General features: G+C 39.1%; 1 protein-coding gene across 6 annotated transcripts in view; it reads left to right on the top strand.

Moving 5' to 3' along the window:
• Positions 1 to 23125, top strand: part of LOC127417442 (protein c-ets-1-B-like) — a 55186-nt gene that overhangs the window by 28358 nt on the left and 3703 nt on the right. For 2 of the 6 annotated variants that reach the window (XM_051657503.1, XM_051657507.1), the window contains 6 exons: positions 9567 to 9689; positions 10460 to 10660; positions 11277 to 11351; positions 11927 to 12172; positions 16006 to 16266; positions 21819 to 21937. In XM_051657503.1, the coding sequence (XP_051513463.1) occupies positions 9567 to 9689; positions 10460 to 10660; positions 11277 to 11351; positions 11927 to 12172; positions 16006 to 16266; positions 21819 to 21937 (1025 nt within the window). Of the gene's footprint in view, positions 1 to 5688; positions 5776 to 6681; positions 6727 to 9566; positions 9690 to 10459; positions 10661 to 11276; positions 11352 to 11926; positions 12173 to 16005; positions 16267 to 21818; positions 21938 to 23125 lie in introns of all 6 variants that reach the window. The other 4 variants (XM_051657505.1, XM_051657508.1, XM_051657506.1 and 1 more) reach the window with 3 other exon arrangements.

The following is a 23125-nucleotide window of genomic DNA, read 5'->3' on the forward strand; positions in this document are numbered from 1 at the left end:
GAATATGACTTGGATTCCCATGTTATATAACAGGTACAAGCAAAGGTTGCTGTAATGCCAGCTTCTTCTCACTTTCCCCAGGCGTGTGCGTGCCTCGCCACCCAACAGCTGTGCAAACATGGAACTGGGCAATCAAGGTTGGTCTGATGTGGGTCTCTGATGGAGCCAAACAAATGACTCAGCCTGAACGCAATTTTTATAGGTTGCTGAACAGCGTAAGAGTCACAACAAAAAGTATGTTCCCACGTGAGCTGTAGGGCATGCTCAAGGTAATAAGACATAAACTAGAATAATAATCCACCTCCAATATTTTAGAGGTGATAGGATTAATATTTGACAGTCAGAATTGATTCACCAGACTAGAAGTATCCATGGAAAATATTGTGATGCTTGAGGCTAGGATGAAACACTGACAGATCAGACGGTCTTACATTCTGGTCGTAAATGACTCCTACTTATCAGAATGTCCACTGGTTAAATGACTCCCCTGTCAGAAATTCTTTCTGGTAAACACACATTTTAATTGTTCCCTTTAAAGTGTAGTCATCAAAGGGTGAAGGGGGGTTACCTTCAGTGATGTCAGTGTGGAACATAGTGAGTTTGTATAAAAAAAAAATAAAAAAAATGTACTCTGGTTTTCTTAGCCTTTATTCTTTTACGCTGCTGGCCATCAGTGTTGGGGAAGCTACTTTGAAATTGTAGCTTCCCAAGCTAAAAGCTACTCATAACTTAAAGTAGTCACTTTTTCTTTTAAAAAGTAGCACTACACTACACTATAAGTCACTACCAAAAAGTAGCTATAACTACAAAGCTATTTAAATGAGATAATGTTTTCTTAAATGTTTTCTAAAATGGTCCTATAAAATTTCTGTTCTGCATTATTTTAGTGTGATAAAATCACTAACAGGGTTTACAGCAATGCGTCATCATGGCAACAAAGTTGTAAAATTGGATGTTTTTACACTGATAAGGTTAGTAAGCGATTTTATGACACTAAAATTATGTTACTATGTATAATGTTTAAGTCTCATGGCCATACAAATTATTTTTGACTGGACCAATTCACTTCCATTAAGTGGCTTGCTGTAAGAGGGATTCATGCTTTTTTATTAAACAAACAAGGGATGAGTCCATTTTTATGAACATTATGCCAAAAAATGCTGTTGATTTAGCTTAACTTTTATTGAACCCGAAACATTTCTTTTAGTCAGTAGTGTTGCTACTTTTAATTAGTTACTCACCAACACTGTTGGCTTAACGGCACAAATACTTTTTGAACAGTTACATGCGTCAGAATGACTGAATGTTACTTCAGAGATTTTTTTTGTTCACTGTAGCATATTTGTGACCCAATTCGCTGTACTGCAGTTTAAAGTCTTCCCAACAGTTTTCTTTGGCCCTGCTTCTCTGAACTTCAAAACACCAAAACAAAAGCAAAAGATACAGCATGTCCCAGAGCAGGGAAGAAAAAACAACCAGGGCGTATTTTCCCCCCCAACATTTTACAGTACCCATTTTCTCCCCTGCATTCCATGTCTCTCTTTCCACAACTTTTTTCCTTATGTTCTTGTCTCTCCTCCGTCTGCGGGCCACATGGGCTCTCGCCTCGTCTCTCTGGCCCCTGATGTGGCGTCTGCCTAGTGCTGTCTTCTCATCCCTGCCGCGTGTTACAGGCTAATTACTGAGTCACAGCCCCTGCCGAGCTGACTCCAGCACCCACCCCTCCTCCCATAAGACATTATCCCTTCCCAGTCCCTCTGGTGGGCTCCAGACCACCTCCTGGGTAGTGGGAGGTCCTATAGTTGATCTTTCTATACCATTGTTGTTTATAACTGTGGCTGTTTTACAGATGTCTCCTGGGTACTGTGTACTATATGTTCTGAGATAAGAGACACAGAGCATGGCGTTGGTCTGGTTTTGAGATCAGAGCGCCGTCCTGGCTGGTTCTGGCTACGTCTCTCACAGTTCAGGGAGGTAGAGGACGACCTGTTTCCAGATTCAGCTCTGCTCTGACATTGGTGTATGCGCTTTCACCAAGTCACCTGTTTAGGGTTCAGTAGTTAGAGCTGTTTTTGCAATTATCCTATTTTTATCTCTCCTCTTTTAACACGAGTTCCTACCTTAGAGCCGTATTGCGGTCTTCAGACTACCATTGGGGTTACATATGGTCTGGTTCAGAGCTTAAAGTGAAAGTTCACCCCAAAAAAGTGACTTTCTTCTGTGGAACATGAAAGTAGAGTAGTTTGGTAGAACCATAGCCTCAGTCAGTACGTTTACATTCACAGTTATAATCGAACTTCATTGGGTTTTTGCGTGGTCGAGCTACAGTCTTCATCTTTCAGTCCATGTAAACATGACGATGCGTAATCAACTATTTGAAGAAATGACACCTGAGGAACACTGAGGAAGTGTTAAATGCACTTGGCAACATCTCTGTCTTTCAGAGCATGTGCACAATGCCAAGGCAGATTGTGGTCAGATTAATGTGCATGCTGGACAAAGCCGAGCTGCATTCTACAGTAATTTTCTAGATTTGTTATTCTGACTTAGCAAAAATTGGACTGGTACGATTTTACTCAGACTAAAGTGTTTACAGAATATTTAAAAAAGACAAATTATTGTTTTAGCCCGACTGAAATCAAACTTTTAAAGTGCATGTAAACTAAGGGGTTAGTTACATGTGTCGGATACAAATATAAATTTGATCAATCAAACCAGCTCCAGAGGAAGGAGAGACCGAACTAATTTCTTCATTTTGATGCAGCTCGCTGATAAAACTGAAACTAAACACTGACATTATGAGCACAGCTTACACATATGGCAGCATGCGCACACACACAGCGATACCTGTGTGAAGGGCAAAGTCAATTGGAATCAAATAATATATCACATCTTTTGAATTCGCTGCCTTGGATTAGCATAATCACAGACGTGAACTCTGAATTGAAGATCAGATCTGTTTGGCGCAGACACGTTGATGTAGCAAAGTGTAAATGTAATGTGCTTATTCAATTGGATAGCAATCCGATCAGTAAACACACATGAAGTAACCAAGTGTAAATACCCCCATAATGTGACACCTTTCTCTTTTAACATACTGTATGGAAAAAAGTTGACATTCTATCTAGCATCTTTTGTGTTCCACAGAAGAAAAAAGTCATAAGGGATTGGAGTAAAAGATGGCAGAATTTGCATTTGTGGGTGAAATTTTCTACAAAGCTTTTTACAGAAGATAGTCTCTGAGGTCCAGGTGTTTGGCTGGAACTAGGTTCTCAGTCTCTCTCTGTTTGTGAGTGCTACTTGATGTACAGCTGAATAGAAGGCACACTTTCTTTGGCAGTCACAAGAGCCTCCACAGCTGGGACTCTTTCACATTCAACCTTCTCCACACTATCTACATATTTCCGACAGAGAGGCTCTGCTTGGGCGATTTAGGGATGAGATCCTTTAAAGGCAGTCTGTGTAGGTGTCTGGACCGAATCCAAAAGGCAGTTGTAATGAGGGCTAGTCTTTGACATTGTTCACTTACACCAAGTTGGTAGGATCCAACAACTTGCCCTTTTCTTATAAAACCACAGAGCAGGGTTTGCTGTAAATCAGTCTTTTTTTAGCTTTCGTGAGTGCACTTGGAAATATGTACAAATGAGAACTGTTTTTGGTGGTTTAGACTATTTCTCACGCATTCATGGACTACTTAGATATCTTAAATTATGTGCTTCCATCTTCTGCTGTTCATAAACACATTTGATGTTGACATTTGTCACCACAGAGAGATTTTAGTTTACTGCAATAATGCGCAAGCACACAGATTTGTAATGCTGCACATTTCAGAACAATTGCATCTTCCATTCATCTATTTTGGGCTCATGATATTTTTTACTCGCTACAGCTGTGGTGCTTTTCTCCGCATACAGTTAATTGTGTAATTGGTCCATTTAGAATTGAACTCAAAGACACTTTGGTTTTAAGATTACAAATTCAGAACAAACTCTCAAAAAATCCCATCCACATTAGTGATTGTAAAACAAGGCAGGAATGTGTGGCATGATGCATAAATACAATGTGGTCTTTGGGGAATTAATTTACTGAGAATGCATCTGTTGGCCATCGGTTGGCTCCACAATAGCATAAACCATTAGCTTGCTAATTGCATGCAGAGCTTTCTTGCCTTAATTTCTCTGACACAGAAAGCTGCTCGCTCACAAACTTTGCTCAGGCATGACAGACTGATCGCATATGAAATTATTTTGGTCATAAATGCTTTTTTGATGCATGTAGATTGAATAGTAAGAACGTGTCATTTTTTCAATTGAAACGCTGCAGATTCAGGTACATTTAGAAGTGGTTTCTGTTGGAGGTTTCGAGAAAGAATGTCACAGAGAGAGTAAAAAGTTTGTCAGGTTCAGCATTTGTTTATTCAGAAGTCTAAACAGTGCATGTAAGATGCACTCATCCAAGTGTGCCGTGGTCTGTTGGAGGTAAATGTGTCCTGCAATGCAGCTACACCCTTTCAATTTGCATTCTGCAAACCGCCTCTGCTTCTCTTTACAAGATGCGTAGTAGCATTGCTCTATGTATCACTTTAATGTTTTTATTTTTTTTATTTTATTTATTTATTTATTTATTTTTAAATGCACTAATGTTTTAGGAAAAATGCACTGGGGGCAATTGCTCACTCAGTTTATGGTTTGGGTAAGAGGTTAGACTATATTTAGAGCATGCATTTTCTGAATGGCCAGCAAGTATCATGAAGTTTGAAGAAAATGCACATTGATGTAAAGTAGAACTGAAGGTTGGACACATGCCTCTTCTGTTGCTTTCATACAATCACTCTTACTTGAATCCTCAATGTGGGGCCAATATGTGAACCATTGATGGTGCTGTTGTGTATTGTGCGAATGTGTGGGAGGCCATCCAGCGAGCACGGGGCACCCAGTGGCTGGGTCTCTAAGAATAGCCACAGTGTTCCAGAGCAGGAGACCCCCGGTGCATGACCCCGGTGGGGTGGACATCCTCGGCGCTGCCTTTTGGGAGCTCAATCATGGGCCGCTGCTATTCCTGTCCCTGCCTGGCCTGCATGCTTTCAGATGGAAATCTAAACAGTGGGTAGAACAACCACGTCTCTCACTGAATCCCCCACCCTTGGCCCTGCGTTGTCCGAGCGGACCTGCAGGGTGAATGGCACTCCTTCATGTGGGCTTGGTTTAACAGTCTCACTGTCACACACTTTGAGAGTGATAGAACAAGAGATAAAGAACCAAAGGTGTTTTATGGCCTGCCCTGACACACTGCTGAGAAACACAATTGTTAATGTTCGGAAATGGCTCCCAGTGGCGCTCCGTAAAGACTTTTTCCTTGGCCGCAATATTTATTCCTTTCTCTAAAATAAGATGATGATTTTGTCTGCTATGGTTTTTGTTTTCACCCAAAAAAAAACACACATTTTACCTCCGATTTAAAAGGATAGTCCCAAACATCATATAATCATTTACTCACCCATATAGTTTTCCAAACCCATATGACTTTCTTACTTGTAGCACAAAAGAAAAATGTTAGGCTGTATGTTAGTCTCATTCACCATTCACTTTTATTGCATCTTTTTTTTTTTCCTTACAATGAAAGTGAATGGTGACTGAGGCTATCAGTCCCTAACACTGTGCTAACATCTTCTTTTGTGTTCACTTTCAGTGAATGGAAAAACAAAGATACAATGAGGGTGAATGTTGAATGTTCCACGAAAGAATGAACATCATATGGGTTTGATACAAAATAAGGGTGAGTAAATTATGACCAAAAAAAAAAATAAAATAAAACAAATATTTTTAGGATTAACTATCCCTTTAATTTGATGAGAAAGAACTATGTGGTGCTGATGTGAAAGAGAATTAAAGAGATTAAGAAAAGGGAAGTGCCTGTCTGGAATGAAATGCTAAGTTGACATATAGACACAAATACTCCAAGCACAAAAAACACATTCACAAGCTTAAATACTGTCCAGACTATTGAGGGACTCAATTGAGCTATTTACACTTTAGTTTTTATTACACACCCACATGCTGTCTCTCAAGCACACACATATGCACCCCTCCACACACATACATACAGACACACTCATTCCTTCAACTGCATCTAATTTTAGACATGGCCATTAACACTGTGTCTTCAGTATATACATTAATCTGTAGACTGACTCTGGCTAGATGCATGTAAGTCATTAAATCACTGAGTACACTTCAGAAAACCCAATGGGAATGGACTGGATGGGCGGGGCTCCGTGGTCATGCCATTGGTGATGTTATCCCTTTGGGGACTTCATTCATGCTGTCTTGGATGCTCTCACATTACAGATAAGTGAATCATCCAACCCCTCCCCACCACGTCAGACTCCTTGAGACCACCGTGGCCCCATGACTATAATCACAATTTCATAGCCCCCTGACCAAAGCACAGAGCTATGCACTGAAGATAGACACACATCCACACCACCCAATGCACACCTGCAGTATTATTGTGTAATGTAAAGATTTTCCATGTGGGACTGTATGGCTGAGGCCCAATATCTGTTGTAATATGGTTCAATAGACATAATTATCAAAGATTTATAACTCGGAACACTATTATTGCTGTTGAGATAACCTAATGTATATGATACTTATCCTAGTCTTTTGTCTTAATTTGCAGAAGCATTCATTTGCTTTACAGAAGAACATGGGACGGGTTTCTCTGGTAAAGTCCCATCCCATGTTTTGCCTTTGTTATGCTGTACCTGATAGGTTGGTCATCAGCACTGTGATTGGTCAATGCTAATGTCAGTCGTGTTGGGGTTTACTGTTAACTGAACATCTTTCAACTCTCTTTGTGGTAACAGCATGCAGATGAAATCTGTGATATACAGTGCCATGGAGATTAAAGTTTTGCTTTAAAAAGAACTCACCATCCATTAAATTTAGATGTCCTAGCAGATGCATGGTTTTGACCAAGTTCATATTTATTTATTAATTTATTTATTTTTAATATGGCTTCAGGTTTATAATAATTCAGATGCACGATACAGATACTCATCTGAATGACCTACCCAGCATAGCCGAATTGCAGTGTTTGTTTACAGCAATTAAACAGTACTTTTATTAATTGATTAAAATGGTAAAAAATAAATCTACAATAATAATGATAAAATACAGATAACTGTTGCTGACACTCTGAACTTCATCCCAATGGCAGAAACAAACTAAACAAAAGCAAAATGCATAAAAAATAACACAGCTTCTTAGTCACCTCAAGGCAAAATATACTTAAAATCAAGATTTTACCAACGACTGCTATTGTTTTCTTAAGACACAAATTTCACCCCAAAACAACATATGCTTAAAAATCAGCATTTTTATAATCAATGGCTTCCAAAATAACATGATCAAAGAGAGAAAATAAAATGTAAAATTAATCTGTATACTTGGGTCTCTGAGGGTTATACATCATGTTATATGTAGGATAGTGTGGGTGAGTGACTAATAAGAAGTAAGGTAAATGCTGATAAACTCGATTCCATTCATCTCAAAAACACGGACACAAGCTTCAAGGGCATTTTTGGTCATGCTCTGTAACAGCTTTTAAGATAAGGACATTTTCTTATTCCTTTTATTTCTTTTTATCCATATTCGTTTTTCTTTTAATAGTATGCCCTGAATCATCTGTGTTTTGAGACACAACTTGTATCACAAATCACGATTTCTCTGTTCTTTCAAAAGGCACTTCACATATACCAGTTATGAAGAAAAGAAAAAAAACAAAAACTTGCTTTAAGTTGCGTTACTCTGTCACATGTGGTCCAAATAAAACATGCCTCCTTTACAAAAAAAAAAAAAAAAACAACAACAAAAAAAAAAAAAAAAAAACACTTGTACTTTACCAGACAGGGTCTTTTGGGTCTTTTTTTTTTTTTTTTTTTCAGTTCGAGAGAATATACTTATATCACCTAATGTGATAATGGGCCTCTTCGCCTGTGAATGAAGGCTCTGACGTCCAGCCGGCAGAATGGCCCCTCTAATGTCCAATTAAACACTGTAAATGGAGACTGCAGCATCTCACTCTAATCGAATCACACTAGAGCACTGCATTGTTCTTCTCCATTTAGACACTCTGCATAATGCATCACTGCTAAGACTTCTCTGTTAGAGTCAGCCAGGGAAGCAGATGGAGAGAAAGAGAAGAGAGAGTGGGGAAGGTGGTTTGGAGGGACAGCTGTTGTACATTCCTGGCTGGGTTATGCCATGTTGTGGATTGAAGACAGCAAGCGCAAACCCATATAGTGCCTAGAGCTGGCAGTTACAAAACCACGTAGAGATGCCAGAACATCTGGGTGTCAGTAGAAAAGCAGTCACAGACCGAACAAAAAGGACACTGAGTATTTGCTTTGCACAGTCTCGACGGTGCATTTAGCTCACAGACAAGTTCTTTGTGCCTGAGTCACAGTCAAACTGTTTGACAGTACACCAGTAATAGAATTATCAGTCCTCACCTTGTTACATTCAGCATGACATTACAAAAATGTGGTCACATAATGGTTGTAATGTCTTTGATCTCATTATTGTTGTGGATTCTTAGCTGAAGAATTGGTAGTGGAATTCTTCAGACCATTAGGGGTTTCCCCAGATCCCTCTCTTTCTCTCCCTCTGTCTAACAGCCACCCCAGCAGTCCTAATTGGATTACTGGAAGTCATCGGGCACTGTTTAACTCATCAAAGACTCCTCTGTGTCCCACTGGGTGCCCACGGGGAGAGATGGCATGCTTTCCAACACTGTGGTGTCTGTTCGGCACCCCACAGACTGCTGTGACATCACCACCCCTCTGCCACAACCTTTAACCCTTAACTATTGACCCCTGGCAACAGAGGCCCCTCTGTCTGTTGCTGGAGACAGAAATTTGGCAGCATGTTGGGTGGAATGGGTTGTGGGCATGTGAAGAAGTGGTTATCGATAGATGGAGAACCTGACCTGTAGCACACTCTGTGTGTTGGTGGACCATCCAGTCCATCTTGAAGGTCAGGTCAGAGGTGGCTGTTGTGCATATGGCCTAATAAGTGGTTCTGCAGGACAACTACCAATAATTGTGTGACGCTAGCCCTGATATTGCCTAATTGTTCCTGTTTATGATGGTGTTGATATGAGTACACTGACTGGCTTATATTCGTCAAGACATGTCAGTTTTATTTGTCTAGCGCTTTTCACTATACATATCGTTTCAAATCACTGGAAAATAGTCTTAATGCACCCAGTGAGCAAGCCTTAGTTAACTATGGCATGGAAAATAACTTGTCATGAAATTGAAAGCATTGAAAGCAAAAGCATGCTACATGTCTCATAGACATTGAAATCTGAGATGCCATCTGTCAGTATCCACCTGCCATTGTTTTGTTTTGTTTTGCTTAGTTTTGTTTCACTTTATTATTTTGCTTTGCTTTTTGTGTTTTGTTTTGCTTTTTGTGTTCTGTTTTATGTGAAGTAGTGTATTTACAGTTAATTTGAGAGAATGTGTGTGATTGACATGTTTGCCCATGTGTTTGGTCCAGCAGATCTGGAGTGTGCAGATGTTCCTTTACTAACTCCAGGAAGCAAAGAGATGATGTCACAGGCTCTAATGGCCACATTCAGCGGCTTCACCAGGGAACAGCAGCGACTCTCCATCCCAAAAGGTTTGACTCTACAGCACTTAAATCTAAAACAAAAACAGCAAAAAATTTTATTTATTTATTTATTTTTAAATCTTATATCCATGGCTCACATCTGTCAATGTCTCTCTTAAAAGTCACACACAAAATAAATACATAAATAAATCAACTGTCCACCACTCACTGACCATGTTACTGACATTAAATACATTTAACAGAGAGGAAAGGACAGAGAGGAAGAAAACAATGAAAAAGAATGTGTTATAGGGAGAAAGAGTTTGAAAAAAAAAAAAGAAAAAAAAAGTGAAGAAAAGAGTGCATACGTCTTTGTTCATGGCTCAGTATTCCATAGCGTAAGGCTGTTTCAGAATGCCAAAATCAGATTGCCTAAAAAGAGATCTTTCGAGATAGGCACATGGCAGTCTCAAGCAAATGTTATGAATTGTGTTTCCCAAATTATATCAGACCGCAAGATGGCTTTGCTTGCTGTGTCTGCGGAGGCTGTAGTCTGCATCAGGTCTGTGTTTGTGGAGTGTGTATGTGTGTACAGTTAGAAGAAAGAGAGAGAGAGAGAAAGAGAGTGGGTGTGTAGGTCTATTGGCTAAAACTGCAGTTGTTTCAGTTCCTGCCATCTTGGCATCAAATTTATAGAAAAATACCTGATTATTTCCATTGAGGCACCGGACCAGTGACCATTATACGTACTGTCAGCATTATATAAAACACTGACTCTATATTACTGATATATTATCATGCACAGTTCAGATTGTGACCCTGGATTATCTCCTTTGTAGATCCCCGGGAGTGGACAGAGGCCCATGTGAGAGAATGGTTAACCTGGACAGTAAATGAGTTCAGTCTGAAGAATGTGAACTTCCATCAATTCAGCATGAACGGGGCACATCTCTGTGCATTGGGCAAAGAACGCTTCCTGGACCTGGCACCAGACTTCGTAGGTGACATCCTCTGGGAGCATTTAGAGATGCTGCAGAAAGGTAGACATATCTATCTATCTATCTATCTATCTATCTATCTATCTATCTATCTATCTATCTATCTATCTATCTATCTATCTATCTATCTATGTATCTCTCTCTCTCTCTCTCTCTCTCTCTCTCTGTCTGTCTGTAACTATCTATCTAACTGTCTGTGTCTGTCTGTCTGTGGCACAGCAAATGTGGTGTTTAGAAAAATCGATAGCAAAAAAGGTGATTGATATAAAAGAAAATAAGTATTACAGTAAATCAGTTGGATACAGCTTCAGCAATTCCAATCAGAGAGTCTAGATTTTAAAGTATGTGCTGTGATGGGCATGTCGAAAGTAACACTTTATATAAACAAGAATAACAACCACAGTGCTTATCAAGAATCTTTAAATTATTTTCTTTGCATATGCTTGTCAAGTAGATCAACAGGTTTTGCCATATCTGTTTAAGTAAATGCTATTTATGTAAAAGGTGTCACAATATAAATTCCTGTAAAGTAAATGCCATGCTACTTAAAACATCAAAGCAGCCCTGCTGCATTGTCTTGCACAATCTAATCTGGAACACAGTCGGTTTGGAGAGCGTGTATAGGTTCGGTAATCAGTATGTTGTTTGTTCCACACAGAAAACCCGAAGCATTTCCCTGTCAATGGTCTGACCAGTTTCCAAGAATCCCGCTACCCTTCAGAATATTTTTTTAGTAAGTATTTGCCCTGTCTTTCAGTTAGCATCATTACAGTACCTGAGTACATTTTAACATCTTATATCTTGCCTATAATAGGTGATAAATGATTGGTCTGTGAAGGCTGTTAACAAGACGAGATTGAGTCTTGAGTGAGTCTGGAGGGCGTGTGAATAGGGTTTTATTTCTCAATTTTTTAAAACTTTTTCATCATTTACTCACCCACAAGTTGCTCCAAACCCTTCATTCACTTTCATTGAATGGATAAAAAGATGCAATGAAAGTAAACGGTGACATTACTTGTGTCACTTAACAAAATTACAGCTTTCCCAAACATTTCCGCCCTTCTGCCATTGATCTGACAAACACAAAGTCTGACCCCAAACTCACACTATTGATTGAGCCAATGTTGCTGTGTTGGGCTGGTTGGGTTGCTCAAACAAACAGAGCAATGTTTTGATAGCACCACAGAGTCACAGTTGTACACTTTTTGGGAAAATAAGCATAATAAGCTGGAAAAGGATAAAATATTTTATCATCAAAGAAAAAAAAAAAAAAACATGTTCTGTGTTCTCTACCTCTCTTTCCTCCAGACTATGGCATAGAGCATCCCCAGTGTGTCCCTCCTTCAGAATACTCAGAGCCAAGCTTCATAACAGAGTCTTACCAGACCCTTCACCCAATTAGCTCAGAAGACCTGCTGTCACTCAAATATGAGAGCGAGTATCCAAATGTTATCCTGCGGGACGCGCCTCTCAATCCACTGCAGGGAGATTACTTTTCAGTCAAACAGGAAGTTGTGTCACCTGACAATATGTGCGTGGGCCGCATTAGCAGAGGTGAGTATGGGGCCAAGGTCATGCTAACAAGTGCTGGTGTTTCAATATGTATGAAAGTGTGTGCATGTTTTTTTTAATATTTTTTTTTTCTTTCTTTAATTTTCATGTTGGTCCAAACTGGTTTATGCTATTTAGTCTTTGGTTGGTACTGGTATAACTGGTGGACCAGCATTGCCATATCCACTAGCAAAACTTAGCTGGCACAGATGGCTTAGCTCAGCATGGCATTTCTCGTGAAACTGGTTGACTGCTGGTTAAGCTGACTTTTGGGGACACCAGCATCCAATGCTGGGGACCAGCATCCAAAGCAGAACATATCGTCCATGTTTGATGAGAAGCAGGTATCCCAAAAAACTTTTTCAAGAGCATTGAAAAACTCTTTTTCTCATAAACAATCTTACAAAATGAATCGAAAATAACATAATTAGTCACTTTTAGCACCATAAATAGAATTCTATCATTACAGATCTGTTAGTGAACTGGCGAACGTGGACATACACGGTTTTCTTATCATGGGTTCCAATGGCACATGTTCAGTTACAAACTCGATTCCAACTGTTCGTGTTCCTAGAACTCACTTTTTGGATATAGTCTGAGCTTTCACTTACTGTTTTAGATCGAAATCAGTTTGACTAGGGTTTCTAGTCCGGTTGTTGTGTGGACAGTTCGGTTACGAAATGCGTTTTCCGGGTCCAACGCATAAGCTGCCTGTCAGAATTAGCTTTATGGCTGGTATAGTCTACTTTTTAAAGCCACCTGACATTGTGCATGCATGAATGGCTTTGGTTGTCAGGGAAATCACAGAGCCAGCGCAATGTAGGCAATTTCTTCATTACACTTCAGCCGGATAGCTGAGGTAAATTAGTTGACGCTCTTCAAAACATAAGGGTGGGACATATGCGGTTTTGATGGACACTTCTCAAGGCCAGTGGAGATACTTGTTAAACAGATAGATTTCAATGCACAGTTCAAACAGTAGGAAGAGGTCATTCGGCGCATTCCACCTATGGTAAAAAGTCAAAATTGGCAAAAGTGGAGATACGTGTTTTTCATCAGACAGTGACAATATGCTGGTCTTTTCAGCAGGGATGTGTGCATGTGGCAAATATGATGTGCATGCAATAATGCTGGAGGCCTAGATTAATAGGGCACTGGGGAAATGTAAATTTTTTGGAGACAAAAGCTAGTTCCTCATGTCTTAGATGCATATTTACAATCTCCCATCTAGGCTTGAATTTATCCCCATCACCCCCACAGTGAACAACAGTGTGTGGTCTTCAAAACGGTGTCTGTCATGAGCATTCTCATCTTGAACAGCTCTGCATGCACTGCTAGGGAATGAAGTCGACCGTTGGGTTTGTTTGCGGTTCTTTCGTGCACCGTCTCGAGAAACTCTCGCCTGCGGTGGGGGAAAAAGGAGAGAAAAACAAAGATGTTTGCATCAAAGTGAAAGATGTTTGAAGCCACAGAGCGCGGGTAGCCGTGTTATGCATAAAAGCATCCACGAAAGGTACCATTACTGGGGTGCAGGGTGTTTTTGTGAGCCTTAGGTTCTTGTAAGGCGCAAAAGGTGTAAAGCATGAAAAGAGCATTCTGGTTTCTCATGAATTTTCTTGTTAGCTTTACTTCATGTATATCTGGTTTCTCTCTCCCACTCATTGTTCAAAGATGAACAAATAGCCTGCCTCGCTCTTGATACCTTTAAACTGGAACCTGTGTCCATTCATCCTGCAGCTGAACAAATGATGGAGATTTGGATTGGAGATTGAGATTTGTCAGAGTTGCTTGTGTATTGTAGAACAACAGAGTGAGTTGGGCTTTTGCCCTCTAGGTAAGCGGAGGCTTTGTATGCAGTAAATCCTAGCTTTGGTGAAAGCGCTGTGTTTTTCCTGTGTGGGAAAGTATTTGTGGTGCCACCAAACTCACATGTGGTTTTAATTTTTCAGTTGAATTGAATTGAAGATTTCAGGATTGGACCCAGTTCTCTATTATCTTTCATTCTGTAATTGGCATTCAATTTTGAATGGCCTTTTATCTCCAGTTTGACCAAAAATAGAGAAGCAATTTGTTTTGATTTTCTTCCAATTAGACAAAACCCAAATATTTCCACATGAAGATTGTGTAAGAGAATCGTCATGTGGTGTGGACCAGTTTTCTGCTTGGTTGGGACCAGACTGCTTGTGAACTTTATTTCTTCATCTTTACCCCGCATCAGTTTTCCCTATCTAGTGGAGTGGCCAAACATTGCACCCTCTACAAGCCAAGACATTGCGTTCATGTTCAGAGTAGTAGAGGCCAAATCCTTAAAGGGGTAGTTCACCCAAAAATGAAAATTCTCTCATCATTTACTCTCCCTCATGCCATCCCAGATGATTTCCTTCTTTTGCAGAACCCAAGTGAAGATAGGTCATTATTTACGCAACTGTGTCATTCCAAACACGTGCTGTTTTTCTTCTTTCCATGAAACAATTTTTTTTTGTTTTCTCTTTAGCATTAAACAACAGTTCATAAAGACCAATAAAACCCACCATAAAAGCACAAAATGTATAAAAAATGTATTACATTTGATTTTTTGTACTTTATTCCAAGTCTTCTAAAATAATACGTTGGCTTTTGTGAGAATCAGACCAAAATGTAAGTCGTTTATCACTGATAATTTTCCTACAGCTCTCAAATCTCATACGCACTTGCTTTCAATTAAAATAAGCCGCTGTTGGGCACTAAGTTTAGTATGTGGAATGGAGAATGACATTGGCATGGATTACTTTCATAGTGTTTTTATGATTTTAATGCTTATTTTTTGAGCTATCATCACAATGAACTTAATGGGATAGTTCACCCAGAAATGAAAATTCTCTCATTATTTACTCGCTCTCATGATATCCAAGGTGTGTATGGCTTTTTTTCTTCACCAGAACTCATTTGAAGAAAAATAGAAACATTTCTTAGCTCAGTAGGTCCTTAAAATACAAGTGAATGGCGATTTCTCATTTGAAGGTCCAAAAATCAAAGACAGTCAGCATAAACATCATCGATACGACTCTAGCTGTTACATTAATGTCTTCTAAAGCGATATGATCGCTTTTGGTGTGAAAAAAGATAAATATTTAAGTACTTAAGAACTATAATCCAATGTTTCAGGAGAGGGTGGTGTCCAAGCAGTCTCTCATGTGACATATTTGTGTTGCCGTGGATTTCGAGGTAATCTCAAGTTCTTCACTCGGTTGAGACATCCAGGATAAGCACACAAACGCACCATTGTGAGTAAAGAAACCAATAATTACAGATCTAAACCAAAATCAACCAAGCTACTGTACAGTGTTCCTCCTTCTCAGTTGTAAACATCACTGCTCTTCCAGCTATGACGCACGTGCGTCAGTTCTCGCGTGTTTCAAAAGCCAATGCAATTCCATCACACGCGCGTACCGCTGCCGACCGGAAGCATGATTTAGAGATTAAAAAAGTTCTTAAATATTTATCTTTTTTGCACCAAAAGCGATTGCTTTAGAAAACATTAATTTAACAGCTGGTGTCGTATGGATGAAGTTTATGCTGACTGTCTGTGATTTTTGGACCTTCAAAAGATGAATCGCCATTCACTTGTATTTTAAGGACCTACTGAGCTAAGAAATTTGTCTATGTTTCTTCAAACGTGTTCTGGTGAAGAAAGAAAGTCATACACACTTGGGATATCATCAGGGTGAGTAAATAATGAGAGAATTTTCATTTTAGGGTGAACTATCCCTTTAAAAATCAGTTTTTGGGCTGCAAGCTGTTCTGTCAATACTGACCTTCCCTCTCTCTTTTTGTTTCTCTATCTCTGTCTCTATTAGGTAAGCTGGGAGGTCAGGATTCATTTGAGAGCATTGACAGTTTTGAGAGCTGCGATAGGCTTACACAGTCCTGGAGCAGTCAGTCGTCGTTCAACAATCTACAGAGAGTTCCCTCCTACGACAGCTTCGACTCAGAGGACTACCCCACTGCACTGCATGGACACAAACCAAAGGGTACCTTCAAAGACTATGTACGGGAGCGCTCGGACCTCAGCAAGGACAAACCGGTCATCCCGGCAGCTGCGCTCGCTGGGTACACAGGTCAGTATTAACCAGAGGTCAATCATTCACTAGTTGCCTACACAACGTACTGATTCTTAATCTGACTCATAATTGGTGTGTTTCTTAAGTGGAAAGAAGGAAAGCCACTACCTTGAAATATAGCCTAGTTTCATATTGATACATGAGGCTATCAGGGATAGAAATTACATCTTTATAGAAGTTGATACTTGTATAATCAACATAAATGTATATATATATATATATATATATATATATATATATATATATATATTGTGGACATTTTCCATAGTAGAGGCATTTTTTTTCTTTCAATTACACTACCAGTCAAAAGTTTGGACACTTCTATTTGGTCTTTATCATTACTATTTTCCACATATTAGGATAATAGTAAAGTCATCCAAACTAGGAAATGGAAGGGTGGGAATCACATGGAGAAGCAAAACAAACAAACAAATTTGTTATTTTATTTTTGCTTCTTCAAAGTAGTCACCCCCTGCCTTAATAACAGCTTTGAACACTCTTAGCATTCTCTCAGCCAACTTTATAGGGTGCCACTTGTTTTTTGTTTTGTTTTTTATTACTGAGAAGCTCTTACGTGTGCTGGGCATGTATTGGATGCTTTTCCTTCACTATCTGGTCCAACTCGTTAATTTATAAATAAAATGTAAAAAGTTTGAGTTTTTTAAAAATAAATTCAAATGTTTGCACAATTTATATTTGTCTACAAAACTGATTTCAACCATTTAAGCAGAGGCTTTTAAAATCCTGAAAAACATAGTGTGACGAGGAAGAGGGCATGGCCGGGCCGTGACGATGGACGCTTGGCGCTGAGTTGCACCAGTCAGCGGGAGAGAGATAAGGAGGAGCCGGGGATGCCCTCCTCCTCGTCACACATAGATTTAGTCAAGTGTGTCCAAACCCTTTTGCAAGGGTAGATGTCATATAGGCCTATGTATATTTCATGTCCATCAAATGCAATAGAATAATTTGGATTCAGTTCAAGGAATGTTGTCTACAACCAGGAAGCCTTTAGAATCACAAGTGAGTGCATATTTCCAGTTAAGTGAGGTGCATTGCATTGTCTTACTGGGACATGATTGCCACTGGATAGGTGAAAGAATGTTTTGCACCAGTTTTGAATGCATTGGTGCACTGCATAACCGCAGAGTCACATTTGTTACATGACAGTAAGGAAGGCAGAGCACAACTGCCACAGTTGCTTCTCTAAGCCTTGCAGTCTGCAAGCAGCTTCTGTACATAGCAAACGTGCAAAACCCTGGCTTTCTTCAGATGTAAATGGAGGCAGTCTCTTTCTCTCCTTTTTTTCCTGCCAACAGCTCTCCGTTTCTTTCTCTGCTGTTTTCATCTTCTGTTCTTTATCTGCGGCCCACATCTCAACCCATTTTCCAGGTCTAGGCAACAGGGGGTGCAGCACAAAGTGATAGCAGCCCTGTGCACTTAAGATGAGAGCTCCTTTATCGGCCCATCTGTGGGAGACTTTTTTTAAACTGTACCATTTGTGTCAAATCTACCTGCTCATGTTATAAAGACATGTTTGAAAAAGACAACAGAAAAAACACTCCCCTCCCAGAAAAAGAAAGAGAAAGGGCCCACGCACTATGTGTACGCTTCATTTCGTTTCTATATTTGGAGAATATAAGGTTTCTTTCAGCGTATAAAGGACCATTTTGCCCAGGGCCATAACCACAATATACTTTAAGTCCCCCCCAATAATCAGATATGGCCAGGTTCAGTATGAAGACATCATAACAGTAGTCCATATGACTCGTGCATTATATTCCAAGCTTTCTGGGGCTATAAAACAGCTTTGTGTTGTACTAACTATTTTTATGGTATTTTTATAATGATTTTTTTTTCTCTTTGGACCTTGACAGCAGTGGTCAATATGAACTGTTTTTGTATGGAAAAGAGCAGCGTTAGGATTCTTGAAGAAAAGATTGTGTTGGATTCTGCAAATTGCTAGCAATGCAGACACTGTGTTTGTCTTGTAATGTGTGAACATTAAAAATACATGTATCTTTTAAAATAAAAAATTATAGGTTTGGGCTTTATCACATTTCAAGCCTTTATTCCGAAAAGTATTGCATTCAGCACCTTTACTATATTAAAGGACCAAAGAGGACCATTATATTTGCGACCTCAACACCCGTGACCCCTCCACCCCCAAAATGGTTTGGTCCCCCCCCAATGTTCAAGACATGGTTACAGCCTTTGTTTTGCCTGTGCCATACTGCCTGTATTTGTTGTCATCAGGAATTCTCTCTTATAGATCCAAAATAGCACAAAACATAAGCTAAATATCTTTTAGGTATAAGTAACGATGGTCGACCGGACATCCAACAACCAAATAGTCTATTGAAAAAAAAAAAAAAAAATGTAGATTTGTTTTTCTTATTTAGTTAGTTATGTATTTATTGTTTTGACATTTTAGTGGTGGTGCATTAATTAGCATGCTGTCAGAATTTGCAAATAAAACCTTTTGCGTCATTACATTCATCAATACAGTCATAAAAAAAAAAATAAAAATAAAAAAAAAACCCGAATAGTTCACCCAAAAGTGATAATTCTCTCAGCATTTACGTTAACTTACATCTGCGGAACATAAACAAAGATATTTTGACTGAGATTGAGATATTTTTGTACATACAATGCAAGTCAGCAGAGTCCAAAATATTCAAGCTCCGAAAAGGATATAAAGGCAGCATTAAGGTAATCTATATGACTTGAGTGGTTTAATTCATGTGTTCTGAAGTGATACAACTCCTTTTTCACTATACTGTAAATCTTGACAATTGTGCACTGTGAACGATCTGTGTATGCAAAGTGTAATCAAGCTTCAAATTGTGATTGCCATGGAGACTGTAGATTTATAGAAAACAATATTTACATTTTGATCTGTTTCTCATTACCTTTATGCTGCTTTTATGTCCTTTGTGGAGCTTAAAGGTTTGGACCTCATTGACCTGCATTGTGTTTAAATGATGAAATAATTGTAATTTTTCAGTGAACAATTCTATAAAAGCATTGCACATTCAGCCTGACGTTGCTTCCAATGCGTAAAATCTCACGAAACTGAACTCGGAAGAAGCCTAATAAAACAGGACTTCTATAAATCTAGTCCTACAGTTAACACCCCAAGTAGTCGATTTTGAAAATATATATTTTTGCACAACCCTAATATTCTTATGTAACAGAGGGTAAAATATGCATGTGTTTCGTTGTGTTTGTTTCTGTGTGTGTATTTGTAAGTGCATATGAAAGAAAGAGTATTACAGTATTGTAAATATAATAAAATAGACATTTATATAACATGCTGCAATGGTTGTTTATAGGAGTGTTAGCCACAGTGTTAACATATACAGTCTTCAGAGTTCAGAGATGAGGTAGATAAAGAGAGCAAGTGAAAAAAAAAAATAGCTATTTACTCAAGCTCTGAGGTTTTCGTGTTTGTCATCATTAATCACATACGCAAGTAGAAATCCATCAGATCTGTAAGGGAAGCAACACAACCACAGTACCGCAGCACACTTTCTTCAGCGATGGCTGTTTTTCAACTTTTTGGGGTGGCCTCCTCAAACAGACAAACACACATTTCAGGTTTGGAATAACATGAGGGTAGATGATGAATAATTTCACTTTTGGGTGAACTATCTCTTTAACCTCAATGCTGGACTATTGAGGTTCCAATGCTAATAGTCAGAGACTTTGCTTAATTTTCTGTCAGAATTCCACAGTGTGCAGCACTAACCTTTGCTTGGGGAATGTGGTGTGATTTTGCACTTTAAGCAAAGTGGCCTTAATGTACTTTTAGGGCTTTGCTGAAAGTCAGTAGTGGATTTGTCTGTCAGTTTAGTGGGTTTGGTTTATGCATGTAGAGGTCAGACCGATTACTTTCCATTCCTGGCACCTTTAGGTCTAATGAGGATGTGTTACAGGAGCTACGTTTATGGAATGTGTTTTAAAGCATTTACATGCAGAAACATATTATGCAAACAATGATACGGATGAGTGATTTTGGTGATTCATAGGCTTACCTTGCTGAAAAAAAAAAAACAAAAAAAAAAAAACAACAAAAACCAGCCTAATATGGTATGCTGTCTCCCAGCCTGGTTAGGCTGGTATGTTTGCTGGTTTTAGAGGGATTTGGGGCACTTGTCAGCTGGTCAGCCCAGGAGACCAGCTGGCCGACCCGCAGAAAATCAGCTGAAGACCAGCTTGGCCAGGCTGGGAGACTATCTACACCAGTTTATACCAGTTAAGACTAGCAAACGAGCTTAGACTGGTTTAAGCTGTTTTTTTTTTTTTGTTTTTGTTTTTTTTTTTTTGTTGTTTTTTTAGCAGAATAGAGGAGACAGATGGAAAGGCAGAGGGAGAGTTAGAAAGAACTGATGAATTGTTGATGAGATATTCAGTTACAGAATTGCATTAGTGTTTTATTGCATTATTGGCCAAGATATTTTTAGCTAGATTTAACATATAAACTCTCTTTTGAAAGCACAGGCCTTTGGAGAGTAGCTGATTGTCACAAAGCCTCCTCTGCTAACTTCTCTGTTGCTTCTGTGTGTATGAAGCAGGTGTGATATGAAGTGACAGTTAATTTTAATGCACACTAACCACAAGATGAAGAAAAAAACAAAGCTTATCAAGCCAAGTGCACAAGCTGCTTCTGCTGCCTACATATTATGAAGCCCTTGCAGGAGAGAAAATCTCACTCTATAGGTCAACTTGACCACATACACCCTCCTTTCAAAGAGCTGCGCTTCTTGCAATTAAATGCATTGAAATGCAAGATTGTGATATGTCACTGTGCAGAAAGGTTAAAGTCTTTAAAGCTGACCCCATCATGGTGATGGCAAATACAGCATTTTTGAAAAAGCAGCTCATCTTGCAGATTTCTGCCAAGGGCTTCGCTCTCTCACACCCACACAGCCGTTCTAACACATGTAGACATCACACACATGTATTCTTTCAAATGCACCCACGTCCACTCGGGCGACACAGATCAAACACATTTATTCACTAGATATTTAGCCTTGGGACAAAATCCAAAGTGATGTCAATGGTTTGGAATTCACATAAAGAGTCCAAAGCTCAAGTAGAACATGCATTGTGGGGCAGTCTGAACACTGGCCAGTCAATACACCATTGTGCCCTCACAGGTCGCTGTTTTCATGGAGGGTGACGCAAAGCTGATGGCATGTGAAATTAGTTTTAGGCCATGTTATAAAACCAAAATGTAGATGGAAATGTAGAAAATAAGAACATCAGAAAGTGACATTTTGACTTTGACAATCCTGTCAAAAAAGGACATGAGATTGTTACAGCATAGTACTTTGATATTTATCGTGATTGTGGGTCATTTATAATAACCATATTGATATGGTTGTCCAAAAATATGGTAATACCATACAGTAGTACTTTGAGTGACTGAGTGAGCTGACAGAATGCCTTTTGTGAGTGACTGTGTGGATGTGTGATCTAAGGAAATGATGTTGTAAATATTCTTTATATTGTAGTGTGAATTAAAGATGTTATTGTTTCTTTTTCAGGCAGTGGACCCATCCAACTATGGCAGTTTCTGTTGGAGCTCTTGACGGACAAATCCTGCCAGTCCTTCATCAGCTGGACTGGAGACGGCTGGGAGTTCAAACTCTCTGACCCTGATGAGGTGAGAGGTTATACAGTCAACTCTAAATGGGTGGGGAAGGTTTCTTGAAGCTCATATAAAGGGTAATTTTTATTCACCCTTCTGTCATCTCAAACTTGTATGACTTTCTTTCGCGGAACACGAAAGATATTTTGATGGAGATATGATGTCTGTTTGTTCATACAATGCAAGAGAATGGTTACCAAACTTACAAGCTCCAAAAAGGACATAAAGGAAGTAATCCGTAAGACTCCAGTGATTTAGTTAATGTCTTCTGAAGAGATCCAGTCAGTTTTGGGTGAGAACAGACCAAAATGTAACTCCTTTTTTCACTAGAAATCTTAACATTTGCAGTCTCCTCGGTGATCGTGATCTCAAGCTTGATTACACTTCCTAGCTCTGCACATGCATCATGCACAAGGAAGTGTAATCGAGCTTGAAATCATGATTGTGCCTAGAGACTGCAATGGCAATTTGTATAGTGAAAAAGGAGTTATATGTTGGTCTGTTCTCACCGATTGGATTGCTTCAGAAGACATGGATTAAATCACTTGAGACATATGGATTACTTTTATTCTGCCTTTATGTCCTTTTTTGGAGCTTGAAAGTTTGGTCACCATTCGCTTGCATTGCATGGACATATTCATAGCATATCTCCATTAAAATACCTTTCTTTGTGTTCCACGGAAGAAAGAAAGTCAGTCACACTTTATATTAAGTGTCTTCAACCACTATGTACTAACACTGAAATACATATAATACAATGTATTTACTGTGTAACTACATGTTGTTCTGCAAAATTCTGACAAGATTCACATTTGCTGCTACTGAGGTTTAGGTACAGGTAGGTTTACGAGTACGGGTAGGGTTAGGGGTTAGAGTTAGGTTTAAGGGTAAGGGTTGAGTTAGGGTTAGGTTTAGGGTTAGGGGTAAGGTTAACAATGTATCTACAAATGTAATTAAATGCAGGTACTCTAAATGTAAGTGCAATGCAACAACATATATGTGCATGAGAAGTACATTATACCAAATTCTTAAGTACATAGTAGTTAAAGAAACCTAATGTAAAGTGGGACCTGAAATTCATACGAGTTTAAGACAACATAAGGATGGGTAAATGAGAGGATTTTTTTTTTTTTTTTAACTATTCCTTTAAGCAGAGATATGATTTGGTTCAAGATCCATTAGGACATGGCATATTGACACACA

This window comes from Myxocyprinus asiaticus, chromosome 26, assembly GCF_019703515.2.
Source record: "Myxocyprinus asiaticus isolate MX2 ecotype Aquarium Trade chromosome 26, UBuf_Myxa_2, whole genome shotgun sequence".
NCBI lineage: Eukaryota > Metazoa > Chordata > Actinopteri > Cypriniformes > Catostomidae > Myxocyprinus > Myxocyprinus asiaticus.